Source organism: Brassica rapa, chromosome A07 (genome assembly GCF_000309985.2).
Source record: "Brassica rapa cultivar Chiifu-401-42 chromosome A07, CAAS_Brap_v3.01, whole genome shotgun sequence".
NCBI lineage: Eukaryota > Viridiplantae > Streptophyta > Magnoliopsida > Brassicales > Brassicaceae > Brassica > Brassica rapa.
In genome coordinates this window covers 19465526-19481172 of record NC_024801.2, presented here as the reverse complement: position 1 = coordinate 19481172, position 15647 = coordinate 19465526, and the positions used below count along the sequence as shown (strand labels likewise).

The window sequence follows — 15647 nt, the reverse complement described above, 5'->3', positions numbered from 1 at the left end:
TGATTAATTCGATTTTCGATTATAAATCTTGCCAAATTACAAAGTATATAACCTGCTTGAGTCTCAAAGACAGCATTCATATCATATCACCAAATTGACCGGAACAAAAGATTTGTATGAAATATAAGGACGGGATTCTGGAACATGACGGATCAGTTTTTCAATCGTAAGTACGACACTCGTTAGTCTCGGGATTGTCTTTGCAGTATTCCTCCAAAGGGTCGGAGTCTTTCTTCTTGTCTCTAGCGTGGCTAGCTGCTGCGCTTAGCTCCTCGACCTCGTCCCACGCAGCTACACACTCTCCACTCACTGGATCTCCCGCACAAGTCTCCTCTGCGTCCTTGATGCTCTTCTCCACTTTATCCGATATCACTCCTTCTGGCGTCGCTTTAACCGGCCTAACTGCCGCCATCCGGTTCGTTGTTCTTGAACCAAGATTCCAAGGATTGTTCAAACGGACTGGACCTGCGAGACTAACTGGTCGAGCCTCGCTGGTGATGACTGCTAGTTGGATTCCAATGTTAAGACTAGTAGCAGCTATAGTTGCCATTGTTGGAGGATTTTTTTTGGATAAAAGAAGAAGATAGTTCACATAAACTGGAGCGAACGTAGATATATAGAGTGTGCATGAATTTAATTTATGTGAACCCCATTTCTTATCACATATTAACCAATCATAGAATTACACGTGTTTGAATACTCTTGAGATATTTTTTTAATTCGAACGAAATGTGAAATATTGTAGCCGTCGAAGCCGATTTTCAAGAATACCACACACTGATCCTCAGATATTTTTATCCCAAAAACATTCAAATCAAATCAAGAAAGATGTTCTGAAATTTAACAAATAATATCCGATTTGTTGTTTATTTATCAAGCAAGCAACTCTTTTTTCTCAGGTAACTTTGTCTGAGAAGTCAAGAAACCATACAATAACATAAAAATAGAGCTTGAGAGTGGTGTTGTTGAATTTACTCTTCAGGGTGGACAACGCTGATCTCGCCTCTCTCAAGCAAGTCGTAGAAAGCTCTGGTTTTCCTCTGCTCGTTCCAGTGGTGCATCTTCCAGAGACCACCAGCAGCTAAACCGAGTGCCAAACCGATAACTAATTCCTTCACCACACTCGGGCCTTTCAGCGTGGCATGCGCAACCTTGTGTCCTGCCATTTCAACCTTGCACAAATCCCCTGCTATAGAGTCAATACAACTACCAACAATAACATGAAAACTTCGCAATCTTCATGAAGCAGCTAAAGCTGAAAACGTGTTTTAACAACCAATAAACATCTCTCTCTTTTATGGATCATATGTACAGTCTCTTTTATGGATCATATGTTCTGTAAGCAAATTCTAATCTAGGTATGCATATACGTCTATGGAGTTTATATGTAGATAAACATATACACACACTCTTAAGGATCAAAAATATTCTGAAAGCAATTTCTTTTGTTGGTACACATATATTAAAAACATACACACACTCTTTTGGATCAAATATGTTTCTAAACGCAATTATGAAGGAGCTCAAAACCAGCACATGTACAAATTTGCAGCTTCCCCAAAGAAAATGATTTTTCAGAGAGTTGCTACCCTAACAGAGAGAGAGATTCAATCGAAACCGCGAAAGCGAGAAACAAAGAATAGAAAATTCGATCCTAATCTAATCATATGGATCCGAATCTGAAAAAGTCAATCAGCTACATGTTTTTGATAGCCAACCAAATCATAAACTGGAATATCGCCTCGGAAGTTTAGAGACGACAGAAATAAATGGAAGAATCTGGGATTTTACCTGAGTAGATGAGCGAGAGCTAGAGCTAGAGAGAGAGATGTACGACGACGACGAACGAAATGGGAAACAGAGAGGATCCGATCACCTGAGTCATCTACTCCCTTAATCTCTTGTTGGGCCTAGATACGGGTTTGAGAAAACCGAAATGCATGGGCCTTATGGCCATTCATTTTTACTTATTTATCTGAATTGATTTATTTTGAAGCATGTGAACAGATGTATAACCTTGCTTAACTAATACAAACAAATTAAAGTCAACTTTAAAGCCTAAACAAATATCTATAAAATATATATGCTAAATCAAAATATATAGTAGGCAGATGTATATTATTTTCTTTTGCTCTTATAAAATTTATATTTATTTTAATACATATGGATTTATTCAATTATTGTTTCCCCCTTGATACTATACATTTATATTTAAATTACTACTTTCTTTCTTACTTAAACATGCTTGCTGAATATAACATACTGGACATGAATAGTAGTTCATATTACCTTTGTGAAAATTTATTTACTTACATGAGGTTTATTCTCTTCTTTTTCTTTTCATTTCCAAAATATAGTATTTTCAGAATTATATGGTATTAAAATATATAGTTTTTCTTTTGTCATATATTGTTCTTATGAAAAATTATACTTGTTCTAAATGCTCTTTCCGAAAATGATTTACTTTTGATACACGTGGATAAATACAGTTTGAAATCTTAATACAAAAACATCTTTGAAATGACAAATGCTCTTTCCGAAAATGATTTACTTTCGGAGGTTGTATCATCGCTTCGTCTTGGTGCCCCTCGTTTCTGTCTCTCTCCGATAAGGTAAGCGATGTGGTGATTCTCGCTTTGGTGGTGTGGACCTTGTCCTCTGTTCCCTGCGGTAGTGAGGCAATCGAACGGTCCATTCTCTTGTGGTGTGGTCTCTGGAGGGTTAGTCTCTTGCGATCCGCTCTCTCTATATGTGATTGTGGTTAAATGGGTGTAGACGGTCACGGAAGGTGGGGCTGGAGGCGGCATTCTCCATGTTTCCTTTCCGAACGACGGTATCGTCGCTGGTGGTTCTCTCTCGTGCCGTCGGAGGTTATTGCTGTCGAGTGTTATGGGTTTGTTCGTGCTCAGATTCTCTGTCCGGATCAGGTTTGGGTAGGTAAGTTGGAAGTTGCAGGAGCCGTTGTTTCAAGGTTTGAGGGCGCCTTTCTTTCGGTAGCTCGTGGTGCCCGACTCCCGACCTCAACCAGCTCCGATTGCTTTGGTATGTGCTCTTTTTTGTTGCTTAGCTGGTTCTAGGTTTGGTTCTACTTCTGTTGCGGGTTGAATCTTTTGTCGCATTAGGTTTTGATGTTTAGTTTAAATTCCGTAATCCGCTACTAGTTTCTTTGTAATTTCTGTCACAAACTTGAAAACTTGGTATAATATTTAACATTTTACCAAAAAAAAAAAAAATCTTTGAAATGACAATACTCAGACAGAACTAAAAAAATGAACCCATTATTTCACTGTAAACCAGAAAGAAGAAGCTCTCTGAATGTGGTAGGAACCAAGAACAAAACAACAAAGGGACATAGAACCGTGTAAAGTGTAAAACCTAATCTTTAATCCTAGAGATCGTTTCCCATGGGTGTAAATGCAACGTTCTTGGGACTAAATAACTTATATGCAATAAAACCCGAAACAACTAGAGAAATCATGGATATCACAATGGCAGAAATGCTGGTTCCATCGCTAGAGCCCTTGACAGTTGAAGCAGTCAGACCCAAAGAAGAGCCCGACGAAATATCTAACGGGATCCAATCGCAGTTGATCGTGTAGTGCCCTGATCCGTGCCAAGGTTTGCTGTCCATTGGGTACCAGAATGCAACCGACATTTTGGCTGTTGAGCCGAGCGTGAACTGAACATCCTGTAGAAAAGAAGATGTTTGCCTTTAAACACATGCTATTCCGTCAAGTATTTGACAGAGGTGTGAATATGGTTTAAAAGAGTAAAAGTACTGATTCACAGAGGTAAGAACCTTTGGCGGTTATGCTACGCATTATAGAAGGTAAAATGCTATGCAAAAGAAAAGGGATAATGGTAACCGAAGGTGGCTGACCCAAGTAAAGGATTAACTCACCTGTTGGAGACGGTCCATAGTCCTCAAAGGCCTTGAAAACTCGAAATAGTAAGTTCCTTTCTGGCCATCTGTCGTGTAAGGGCTGTCTTCCGCTATATACCCTGCGGAAAACTTCAAAATAAGTAACCAAAGGAGTTGCCGAAGGCTAAGAGGTGGGTATAAACACAGAGCTCTAACACGATTCCACCTATTTTTCCAGTTAAAAGCATGATAATGTATGACTGACCTGATTGAGTAGTGAAGCTGCTATGCCACCACGCTCCATGCCAATCGTTCTGTGCACTAGAATCATTTCCTGCCAGAATAATATCCATAAGGACCACATGTTTTAAAGTTACACACAGCACAAGAAAGAAATAGCTCTTCAAGGTCCCGAGTAGATAAGCTAGCACCCAACTAGAAAACAAATACTAGCCTCCATGAACTGAAGCAAACGAAAAAACTAATTTACGTTTTTGATTGACATTGGTTAATTCATATGGTCATTATAGGGAACTTCTATATTGTTAATTGCTTTGTGAGTTAAAATATAACACTCTGTGGTCCGAGAAGGCGAGAAGTACCTGAGGGACCAAGACCATCAAGGTATCGACAATGTGGATTCCAAGCATAAATGTCAACCAGATGACCAAATCTGTTCATATAAAAAAAACCACAGACACATTCAGTAAACAAAATAAACATCAGTACAGATAATCTACTTGCAAAACAAATAAGGAACTGAACTAGAGTCACTGAATTGGTACAACAGCAGATCAAAGTATGAGAAATACACAAGCGATCAAATCACCTGTCACCTCCATTTCCTTCCCCGTTGTCTACTGGATTACCACCGTAAAGACGTCCTGGAATAGCATTTCCAATGGAGAAATGCATAATATCAACCTCGAAGCCTTTGCAAGCCTTGCTGGTACATGAGTCCGTCCCTTCTTTACAACCACCCATCTTATGTAGCACAAATTTGGTTGACATTTAAAAAATCATGAATGTTAAACGAAAACTTCAACAAAAAATACTCGAAGTCAGTTAGGAATCTTACTTACATCATGATAAGTAGCTTGATCACCAATTTGGAACATGAGAGCCACTGAAGGACACTTCTTGTTTTCACTGGATTTAAAGAAGCAACAAGTTCACTACAGGAGTGATAGACTTGCAATATAAAGTTACGTAGAATCAATTAGACTATCATCTTGAAGCAGTACATAAATGTATTTTGACACCTCCTTATCTCGAAAATAAATAGACATGCCAGATCCTGGCAACTTCCACTGACGAATAAATTATAAGTTTCAATAATAATTCAAGCAAAATATTACCAATAGATAATTTCATTGGAAAAGTTTTTCGTTGCAACAAACCCAAACTTGCATTGGATAAATATTTACTATAATATTCTCAAGTGTTAGAAGCAGAGACATCTCCTAAAACTTGGGAACAGTTACTATAACACTCAGACACTATACGGTTCTGTTCACCTGCTCTTGGATCTTGCTATGGTCTCAAGAAAGGGATTATGCACTTTAGTAACGGATAACCAAGTTAGAAAAGAAAAACACACGTACCCTTTGTCGTAAGCGTAATTTCCATCAATTTCCAGCATGAAGTAAACATCTCGACCATCATGCAATGCCTACAAAGACAAATCCACCCATTAAACGTTAGGACCGAATTAAAAAAAAAAGCGATTCATCGAACTCAAAACGTCACAGTGAGTGAGGTCTGCATCATCACTAATAGATCTTGGCAGATCAGAAGCAATATATCCGATTCGAATCAAACACATTACCTTGACTGTCATCTGCCCGGCGGGGTATTCGTGGTCGGCGTCCGGATCAAGAGCGGGGCGGAGAGGGAACTCAGAGCCGTCAATGTCCTTCCAGTCATCGTTGCGACCGTCGAGGGTGATGAGCCCCGGTCTGAAATCAGCTAAGACCTGGATCTCCGAGTCCGATTCACAGCTCCATTCGCCGGACTCCTGGTGCGACACGACCGTCTCCGTCCCGAAGATGAAGAGCCACGCTACAATCAGAAGCTGAAGCATTTCTTCGATGACTCCGTGAGATTTGACTTATCTCTCTCTGTAGGATTGGTTTGGAACAGAGTTTGACTAACGAGCGATTAGTTATCGAGAAACAGTACTCTTTCGCTTCAGCTTTGACTCTTCAAACGGTAAGCAAATCTCGACATCTGTATAACAACAACCAAAGATGATGATTATTCATATCGACTTAATGGGCTTTGATGTTGGGCCTTTAGATTCATATACCTCCATGCGAGAGTGTTACATGAGGAAACTAGCTGGGCTAAGGGGTATATGTATGTATGCTAAACAAATGGGAAGGATTCCTTCAAGTTGATGCTCAGAGACGTCAGCAGCAAGTCTCTAGTGGTGTGAGTTATGGTTGTAACTACACACAGTTTCCTTATACTGAGTTTGATGATGGTTACTCTTCCATTCCGATCCTCTTCCTCCCTATGTTGGAAACAATGTGCCAATGGATACCGAAGGTAGATATCCTAACCATGTAAAAAAAACTATCCCTCAAGACCGCTGTGCGCAAGATTATTACCATTATTTGTTTTTAATATATCATCATGTTTTATATAATTTTCAGACATTTATTCTACCCATAATTTTGTGTTCAATATTATATTTGAGCAAATGAGGATATGTTATCAAATTAGGACTAGTCAAACTTATCATCTTCCACCAACATGCAAAGAACTCAAAAGTGGTTAATAACACTACACACTTAAAATATATGGATTTGCTTAAATATTACCATGGTGCAGTCGCAGTTACCAGAAACTCCTGCACTGCATTCTGAACCTTTTGGTCGAGAACCACTGCTTCAGACTGTATCCGAGCTATCTCCTTGTCCTCTCTCACTTTCTCTTCCTTGAGCAATGCTTCTTGTCTCTGCAGCTCAACAATCTGGTCTTCCAACTTCCTTCTTTTATTGTCTTTCTCAGCCATCACTCTCTCAGCAACTTGCAACTCTTCCAATGCCCATGTCCGGCTTTCTTTAATGGACAATAGCTTTTCTATCTTAGCTCGAGGCGCCGTAACATCAAATCCGTATTTCTCCAGCATGAGAAAGAACTCGTTGATACTGTTTATGTCGTTTAATGAAGCGTCCACTTGTAAATCCCCGACTATCCCTAACAGCTTAGCGAAGTTGATCATTGCACGAATGGCTTCTCCTTCACGTAACGCCTCCTTGCACTTTAGCAATGGGCTGAAATGTGGATGCTGTGGCACAGCTTTGAGGATCTCCACTGATTCAAGGACTTGCCAACACGGTGACTTCTTTACAAATGGCAGAACCATTATTGTTTCTTTCGCTTTAGGAGTTTCCACAACATTAGGCATTGGATCAGGTGTCTGAGAAGCCGATACCTCTGAGGACGAAACAAAAAAATCAAAAACACAAGTTATGATGCCAAGAATGAATGTTTCAAGATTCCAAAAGAAAGGACATCATTCAAGTCTTCTGCTTAGGCTCTGTGCTTATGAACTTACGTGGTTGTTGTCCTCTTTGCCTCTCGTTCACGCTCTCTATGTTATTAGACTCCTCATTTGCCTGTATAGTAGAATGAGTATGATGAATAAACCGACCAAAAGTGCATCTTCTCCCAAAAGGATCACAGTAAACAATTTCACCTTTTCTTCTTGTGTTTGCCAAGCTCCATCACTCCACTCCACGGATGGTCTTAACTGCGAGTGGTTAAAGACTTCACAGGGCTTGTTTCGACCCAAAAGCACAGCGTATCTATTCCAAGAAAGAACCATGGTTACTACACTTGGGCACCATCCAGACTCGAGGAGGGCATCCACATTTTCCATCAACCCAAAAGCTCTTGAACCAAAAGGCGGTGGTGAAGGCCGGATCTTAGAGTAAGAAACGTTTGTCTTTCTACCTTCACGGCCAAAACCCTTGTACTTGACCAGCAATGTCCCAGTTTCATTCTCCTTTATGGTTATAGCCGGAGCCCAAATAATACCAAATGGTTCCACCTTTTTTTTGACTTCTACAGTCGTTCCAGTGCTAAACTCTTTCTCAGTCAGCTGCTTCAGCCACACACAAACGAACAAACAAAAAACAGTAATTAAAAAGACTTTTTTTTTGTTACCAAACAAAGATGAAAACTTTTAATAATAATAAAAGGGAAAAAGACTTTACTAGTTTTTCTTCGCAACAACGAAACCACTCTTCATCTTTCCAAACCAAATGTGGTCGCAAGTCCTTTCTTTCAACCTCGATGACATCAGGTTCGAACCTGAGGTACACCAAGAAACGCCCATTACCCATAACTTTAATCACCCAACCAGACCACCAGCCATCTTTGTGAGCAGCGTCAATCATGTCACCTTCCCCAAAACCAACTTCCAGGGGCGGAGGAACTGGACGAAGCAGACGATGGACAGCCGTGGTGATTACCGGAGGAGAGTGGTCTTCGTTGAGCAGAGGGTTCAAGTGTCGAACGGAGAGCTTCTTGCGCTTAGATGAAGCAGCAGCAAGGTTTTCTTGGAGAGTAGCACGATACCATACTTCGCCAAGACGATGATGGTGCCAGTCAAGAGAGACTTCAATCTCGGAGCCTTTAGAAGCGGGGAGTTTCTCCTTTCTTCCAGTAGTTGACAACATGCTTTCTTTTAGAAGAAATCTCTCTCTCTCTCTCTCTCTCTCTCTCTCTCTCTCTTCCCCACCGAAACACTAGAGCTTTTTTTTTTTTTGAAACTTTTTTTTTTTCTGGTTCCCCTGCCAAACACTAGAGCTTTAACTCTTAAAATATTGTTTATTTCTAACAAAATTGTATAGGTTATCAAAATATGAAACCAAATGCTTAAAATATTTTCATGCTCACGTACAGGATTAGAAGTGATTAGTCGTATTAAAAAAAATTCTCTCACATAAATTATTTTTATACCATCAGATTTTAAAATTGTATTAGCACTTGTTTTCAAAATTTTGTTCAATGATCAGCATGATACAATCTAATTGTCAAGTACTAGAAAGAATTAGTGACATATAATTAGGAATAAAATTTTGATCCGTCTAAAATATATAAACCTAGTTACTAAAAGTTTTATTTTTAAAAAATAAAATAATATTTATAGAACATAGCATGATCTCATAAAATAAAAAATTAGAATTATATGTGGGGAAATGGAATTCTAATGGGAAACGAAGAATTTAGTGGGGAAAAGAGATTTGGGGAACGTGAAACGTTTTTGATTTGAAAAGAAAAATTAGTCTATACGAACATTCCTATATTTTTCCAACTATAGCTGCTCTGTCTCTTAAATTTCGAATATTCAATTGACAATTTTTTTTTTTGAATACTCAAAACATTATGGGCCCCTCTCTCTCTTGGGCCCTGGGCGGTCGTCCTGCTCACCACTGCACCTGAGCTGGCCCTGATGGCTCTTATTTCAGATATTTAAAAAAAAAAATACTATTTCAGATATTTCTATCTATAAATTATCATTAATTATTAATAACAAATTTTATTTTTTATATTTACTAATATTACTTAGTTATTTTAAAAAATCTTAACACAATTATTATTTAATATAAATTAAATATTACATCATTTCTTCCAAATTATAAGATGATTTGGGTGAAATCACACATATTAAAAAAATGTTACTTTTATCTAGAAAGTAGCAACACAAATATAAATTAAAATCAAGTTAACCAATTACAAAATACATAATAAAATATAATTGGTTGCACAAATTATCTTCTAGTGTGTGATATATGTCTTGAAGTTAGGGGTGGGCGTTCGGGTTCGGATCGGATATTTCGGATTTTTGGATATTTCGGTATAAAAGTATAAAACCCGTTCGGGTATTTCTGTACTTCGGTCGGGTTCGGGTAGTTTTAGTTCGGGTTCGGTTATTTCGGATCGGGTTTGGATATTTAGATTTTGAAAAAAAATTAAAATTTTCATTTCTCAAATTTTTTGTATTTAAAATATAACTTTCACTTAACTATTTTTTATTTTTAATAGATTGAATAGTTAATAGATTTGGACATAACATTTTGAAACTAAAATAGTCATTAATTTGGTTATTGTTTTTAAATTTTGGATATACCTTTTTGTTAATTCTTGAAATAAAAAGTTTGCATGTATTTTAAGTGAGTAGCAAATCATTTTCTCCGTAATTTCTACGTATATCATATGAACTTAAAGTATGTGTATTACCAATATAAATATCTTATATAAAATGAGAGATGTAAACTAAAAATATATGATTAATTATACATATGTTCGGTTATCTTCGGATATCCATTCGAGTTCGGATATTACCCGTTCGGGTTTGGATATCCAATCTCTCCTAATTTAATACCCGTTCGGATATTTTACTACTTCGGTTCGGATTTCAGTTCGAGTTTTTCGGATCGGGTTCGGGTGCGGCTTCGGATATCGGGTAAAGTGCCCACCCCTTCTTGGAATTCATGATTTTGGTTGATTAGAATGTATCGTGGTATTACTTATAGTTATAGAAAAGTAGATATTACCAAGTCTATCTTATTATATAACTCTCAATACGTCCATATGCAACAACAAAAAATAGATTTGACATGTGTTTATTAGTACCATGGGGGACTCACAGTGGCCATAAAATCCTGCTCCACACTCTGAACCTTTCGGTCGAGAACCACTGCGTGAGACTTCATCCGTGCTATCTCCTTTTCATTTGTTACTTTCTCTTCCTTCAACAATGCTTCTTGTCTCCGTAACTCAACAATCTTCTTTGAGACTAGTTCAATATCGTCTTGCAACTTCCTTCTTTTACTGCCTTTTTCTGTGATCATTCTCTCAGCATATTGAACCTCTTTCAGTGCCCATGTCTGGCATTCTTTAATGCACAATATCTTGTGGATCCGAGATCTAGGGGCTGTAACATCAAACCCGTGTTTCTCCAGCTTGAGAAAGCAATCTCTGATCCTGTTTATCGCGCTTACTGAATCATGGACTTGTATATCCCTGAGTTTCTCTAACAGCCCAGTGAAGTTGACCATTGCACCAATGGCTTCTCCTTCACGGAACTCTTCCTCGCACTCTAGCAGTGGGCTGAAATGTGGACGCTGTGGCACAGCTTTGAAGATTTCCATTGATTCAAAGACTTTCCAACACGGTGATTTCTTCACAAAGGGCAGAACCATTGTTGTTTCTTTCACATGAGGAGTTTCCACAACAGAGTTAGGCAGTGAATCAGGTGTGCTTATGAACTTACGTGGTTGTTGTTCTCTTTTCCTCTTGCTCACGCTCTTTCTGTTATTAGACTCCTCATTCATCACATCATTAACCATTTTACTTCCTAAATCTCTACAGAAGTAACAACTTGACTTTTCTTCTTGTGTTTGCCAAGCTCCATCTTTCCACTCCATAGATGGTCTTAACTGCGAGTGTTCAAAGTCTTTACCTCAGCTTGTTTCGGCCTAGAAGCACACCGTATCTATCCCCACATAGAGCCATGCTTGCTTACTACACTTGGGCACCATCCACACTCGAGTAGCGCATCAACATTTTCCATCAAAGAAAAGGCTCTTAAATCAAAAGGTGGGGGTGAAGGCCTGACTTCCGAGTAAGGAACGCTTGTCTTGGTCCATTCATCTTCTCCACCGCTCAAACTCTTATACTTCACAAGCAATGTCCCGTCTTCATTTTCCTTTATGGTTATAGCCGGAGCCCAAATAATACCAAATGATTCAACCTTGGTTCTAACCTCTACAGTCGCTCCAGCGCTAAACTCCGAGTCAATCAATAGCTTCAAGAAGACATGACTCAGTCTCCTCCATCAAACCAAACCCACAAATTGCTTTCCTAAGCCTCCATTTAATCACCAGTAAGTCATATTTTCAAAATAGACGATATTTGGATATTTTCAATATAATATTTTTAACTTTTTCAAAAATTAAGTAATCAATGATATTTTACAATTGGTTAAAATTTTATATTTTATATTTTATTGATACGTTTTAAGTTAAAAAAAAAAGTTTTTTTATAGTTGCCCACTATCTTAAAACTTTATGTATTCTGAACAGAGAGAGTAGATTTTAATGAATCGAATATTATACTAAAATACTTTGACAAGTTAGTTGTAAACTTGATATAACCTTGTTTGTGATGTTGTTATAGAGCCGGTCAAGTCCCTTATAAATCCCTCCTCCTGATGTAGCACATGTGCTCTGTATGTACCTGTTCAAACCCCGAATCATCAGTGCTTCTAGTTTACAAAGTATCCAGTTTAGGTTATTTATTTATTTGTTTGGCTTTACCAGTGTCGTTGACGGAGAGAGTGAAGCCCAAGTGTGTCAGTTATCTCAGCAGCATTCATTGCGTTTGGAAGATCTTGCTTGTTAGCAAAGACTTGAAGCACAGCATCTCTCAACCCATCCTGCAACAACAGTTAAAAAGGAAACATAACGAGACAATGTCAAAACAAAAACTGAATGCCACTTGCTTTTTCTTCATGTGCAAAAAAAACAAAAGTTACCTTTTGGTTTTTGAGTTTTTGAGCTTTACTTCGTTCAGCATACTGTGAAACTCGTCTCTAGCTTCCACAACACGATCACGGTCATTGCTGTCCACCACAAAGATCAGCCCTTGCTTGTTCGGGAAGTAAGGCCTCCACAATGGACAAATCTGGACGAGCAAGCCGAGAAAGAAAAAATTGTCATATTGGAATTAGCAAAGCATCATCCAACATAATGAGGCAGTTCTTCGAGAATCAAGATGACACTAGCAATGCAGGTTGATTTAGATCTTTATCGTATCCAAATATTACCTCAATTATAATTAACAAATTGCGGGGATAGCTCAGTTGGGAGAGCGTCAGACTGAAGATCTGAAGGTCGCGTGTTCGATCCACGCTCACCGCATCTTTTATTAATGTTTTTTTCATGAAACGACTTTTAGGCCCATCCATACGGATAGTAATTTAATATCTCGACAAGTTGTGACAATCCTAAGAAAATATGGCCGATCGGATCTAAACATTGCTTTGAGATTGCTAAACATCGTTATATATTGCAACTTGATATAACTTTAACAACTTAACCATTGACTTAACAATTTAAAATGTTGACTTTTGAAACAAAAGAAATTATGTATCTATAAAAGCTTAGATCATGAATCTTGATGATATTTCGTCTTTGTAACATTAATTAAAACGAAATGGACCACACTGTTTCTTCTCTCCAATGCTTCTTCTTAGTTTTATGTCTATCTCTACTTGTTTGTTCTAACTCGGAAGATACTTCCAAATCAAGAAAGAAACCTATCCTGATAAACTTTGGCGACTCCAACTCCGACACAGGAGGAGTTCTCGCCGGCGTTGGACTTCCGATAGGACTCCCACATGGCATTACCTTCTTCCATAAAGGCACTGGTCGTCTCGGCGACGGCCGACTCATCCTTGACTTTTTCTGTAAGTTCCATTCCCATTTCTATATATATTTATACATTCTTTAATTTCATTTAACGTTACAAAAGTTTTGGTGTTGTTTTATGACTAAAGGTGAACATTTAAAGATGCCATACTTAAGTCCATACTTGGACTCACTCTCGCCAAACTTCAAAAGAGGAGTCAACTTCGCTGTCTCCGGTGCCACCGCTCTTCCCATGTTTTCCTTCCCACTCGCCGTTCAGATTCGTCAATATGTCCGTTTCAAGAACCGTTCTCAAGAACTTACCTCTTCCGGTAAGTAACTTTCATCATTTATAACAAAAATAAAATGTCTCGTAGTAATTAGTACTTTATACATATTTGTTTTGATAATAGGGAGAAGAGATCTTATAGATGATAATGGATTTAAAAACGCATTGTATATGATCGATATCGGACAAAATGATCTTCTACAAGCTCTATACGATTCAAACTTAACATACACAACCGTGGTAGAAAAGATTCCTCCCATGCTGCTTGAGATTAAAAAGGCTATACAGGTGCTCGTTTCTCTTTCTCAAATCTTTCTAGATTCGTTCCTCCTCATGTTGTTTCTCCTAATAAGGCCGGGTTGTGATGTGGTTGTGTAATAAAGACCGTATATTTATACGGAGGGAGAAAGTTTTGGGTACATAACACAGGCCCATTGGGTTGTGCACCAAAGGAGCTAGCTATTAACCCGCACAATGAGTCGGATCTTGACCCGATTGGTTGTTTTCGGGTTCACAACGACGTGGCAAAGACTTTTAATAAAGGACTGTTTAGTCTAGTTAACGAAATGAGAACACAACTCAAAGACGCTACCCTTGTCTACATTGATATCTACTCTATCAAGTACAAACTTTCAGCTGATTCCAAACGATACGGTGCGTATCGATCGCATTTCAATGATTTTTTGGGTTTTTATTGGTATGATAATTAACTCTGGTTTTGACCGGTTTGGTTTCATTTTTGCGGGTTCAGGATTTGTGGATCCGTTGATGGCTTGTTGCGGTTTTGGAGGAAGGCCTAACAACTACGATCGTAAAGCCACGTGTGGTCAGCCAGGTTCAACAATTTGTCGTGATGTAACCAAAGCAGTTGTATGGGATGGGGTTCACTATACCGAAGCTGCTAACCGGTTTGTCGTCGATGCTATTCTATCAAACCGGTACACTTACCCAAAAATTCCTCTTAGCCGATTTTGGTAGATCAAAAGGAAATTGCTCAATAAAACCGGGTTGGCTATAAAAATGTGTGCGCGTTGATTAGTCCATGGCCCAACTATATTGGTACAAATCGCTAATGATTGCTCTCTGAAGTGAATGTTGAGGTCAAATTAAACCACCTTAACTCAGAGCATCTCCAAAAAGAAACTCTATTTTGAAGTTTCCAAAACTTTATATTTGAAGTTTCAATGTGTTCTTCTCCAAAAGTAAAACTTCAAACCTAACTTCAAAATTATTTATATTTTACACTATGATCCTTATATTTGTCATAGTTGATGTAAATTCATAAAACTTCTATAATAACTAATACATATATATAAATATTACAGAAATATTAATTAAAAAAATCTTACACTAAAATATAAAATTATAAATAAAAGTACATAATTAAATATTAAACTGCAAGCAAATATTACATTATTGCATAAAATTATTTCCATAATGCTCCCATATATGATCAACTAGTGCATTTCGAAGTAAAAAATGATTCTCTTTATTTTTTATTTGTAGATTACGAGCCAAAAATTGTTGAAACCGGATATCCTCATAATATGTCTGCTGATAGTTTGATATCATCAAACGAAAAAATCCTTGATCTTTTAAACGAAAGTACAACAAGAAGGGAAAAATGTCATGAGATGATTGAATTACGACTGCAAAATGAAGCAAAAAAGTTAGCTTTTAAAGAAATAAAAGAGGAAAATAAAATATTGCTAAAAAACTTAGCTTCTATCGATGATGTTAATATTCGTGAATACATTCGATCTGAACAAGAAAGAATCATACGAAAAATGCGTCAAGAGCAACAACAACAATCATCTTCGGTTACACAAAATTTGTTGAACAATATTTTGGAGATTTTGGAGGTTCCGGAGCAAATTTACCAGACTATTAGTGTTGTTATAATATTTAAATTTGAGTAATAATTACGTCTTCATGTGTCTTTTTAATAAGTTTTTATTATGGTTTTTTGTAATATTCTTGTTGTTTAATTTAGTTTTAAAATATTATAAATCTTGTTTTAATTTTTTTTATTTAATTTCATGTGTAAAACTTAAGTTTATATAACAAA

General features: G+C 37.6%; 7 protein-coding genes and 1 non-coding gene across 8 annotated transcripts; 2 read left to right on the top strand and 6 right to left on the bottom strand.

The window, feature by feature from the left end:
• Positions 1-22: 22 nt before the first annotated feature.
• On the bottom strand, positions 23-600 carry LOC103830357 (calvin cycle protein CP12-2, chloroplastic). Its single transcript, XM_009106137.3, has one exon. The coding sequence runs from the start codon at positions 548-550 to the stop codon at positions 161-163; it is 390 nt and encodes a 129-aa protein (XP_009104385.1). The 5' UTR covers positions 551-600; the 3' UTR covers positions 23-160.
• A 191-nt stretch (positions 601-791) lies between these two features.
• Positions 792-1894, bottom strand: LOC103830356 (probable cytochrome c oxidase subunit 5C-1). The gene is made up of 2 exons (XM_033275673.1): positions 1792-1894; positions 792-1206 (listed from the first exon to the last, which is right to left on the bottom strand). The coding sequence occupies exon 2, from the start codon at positions 1164-1166 to the stop codon at positions 972-974; it is 195 nt and encodes a 64-aa protein (XP_033131564.1). The 5' UTR covers positions 1167-1206; positions 1792-1894; the 3' UTR covers positions 792-971.
• On the top strand, positions 1186-15361 carry LOC103830352 (GDSL esterase/lipase At3g62280). The gene is made up of 6 exons (XM_009106131.3): positions 1186-1581; positions 12744-13349; positions 13440-13622; positions 13704-13867; positions 13963-14233; positions 14331-15361. The coding sequence occupies exons 2-6, from the start codon at positions 13097-13099 to the stop codon at positions 14555-14557; spliced, it is 1098 nt and encodes a 365-aa protein (XP_009104379.1). The 5' UTR covers positions 1186-1581; positions 12744-13096; the 3' UTR covers positions 14558-15361.
• On the bottom strand, positions 3234-6104 carry LOC103830355. Its single transcript, XM_009106133.3, has 8 exons — positions 5691-6104; positions 5467-5534; positions 4945-5011; positions 4692-4846; positions 4465-4535; positions 4128-4196; positions 3902-4002; positions 3234-3688 (listed from the first exon to the last, which is right to left on the bottom strand). Exons 1-8 carry the CDS (start codon positions 5943-5945, stop codon positions 3389-3391), a joined length of 1086 nt encoding a protein of 361 aa, XP_009104381.1. The 5' UTR covers positions 5946-6104; the 3' UTR covers positions 3234-3388.
• Positions 6299-9904, bottom strand: LOC103830354 (DUF724 domain-containing protein 7). Its single transcript, XM_009106132.3, has 4 exons — positions 8089-9904; positions 7569-7973; positions 7428-7488; positions 6299-7306 (listed from the first exon to the last, which is right to left on the bottom strand). Exons 1-4 carry the CDS (start codon positions 8551-8553, stop codon positions 6684-6686), a joined length of 1554 nt encoding a protein of 517 aa, XP_009104380.1. The 5' UTR covers positions 8554-9904; the 3' UTR covers positions 6299-6683.
• LOC103831408 (DUF724 domain-containing protein 7-like) lies at positions 10507-11307 on the bottom strand. The gene has a single exon (XM_009107301.1). It carries the CDS (start codon positions 11305-11307, stop codon positions 10507-10509), a length of 801 nt encoding a protein of 266 aa, XP_009105549.1.
• LOC108869012 (ADP-ribosylation factor-like protein 15) lies at positions 11376-12802 on the bottom strand. The gene is made up of 6 exons (XM_018652929.1): positions 12798-12802; positions 12628-12685; positions 12446-12565; positions 12199-12317; positions 11998-12118; positions 11376-11687 (listed from the first exon to the last, which is right to left on the bottom strand). Exons 1-6 carry the CDS (start codon positions 12800-12802, stop codon positions 11376-11378), a joined length of 735 nt encoding a protein of 244 aa, XP_018508445.1.
• On the top strand, positions 12729-12801 carry TRNAF-GAA. The gene has a single exon. It is a non-coding gene; the product is annotated as a tRNA-Phe (tRNA).
• Positions 15362-15647: the final 286 nt, after the last annotated feature.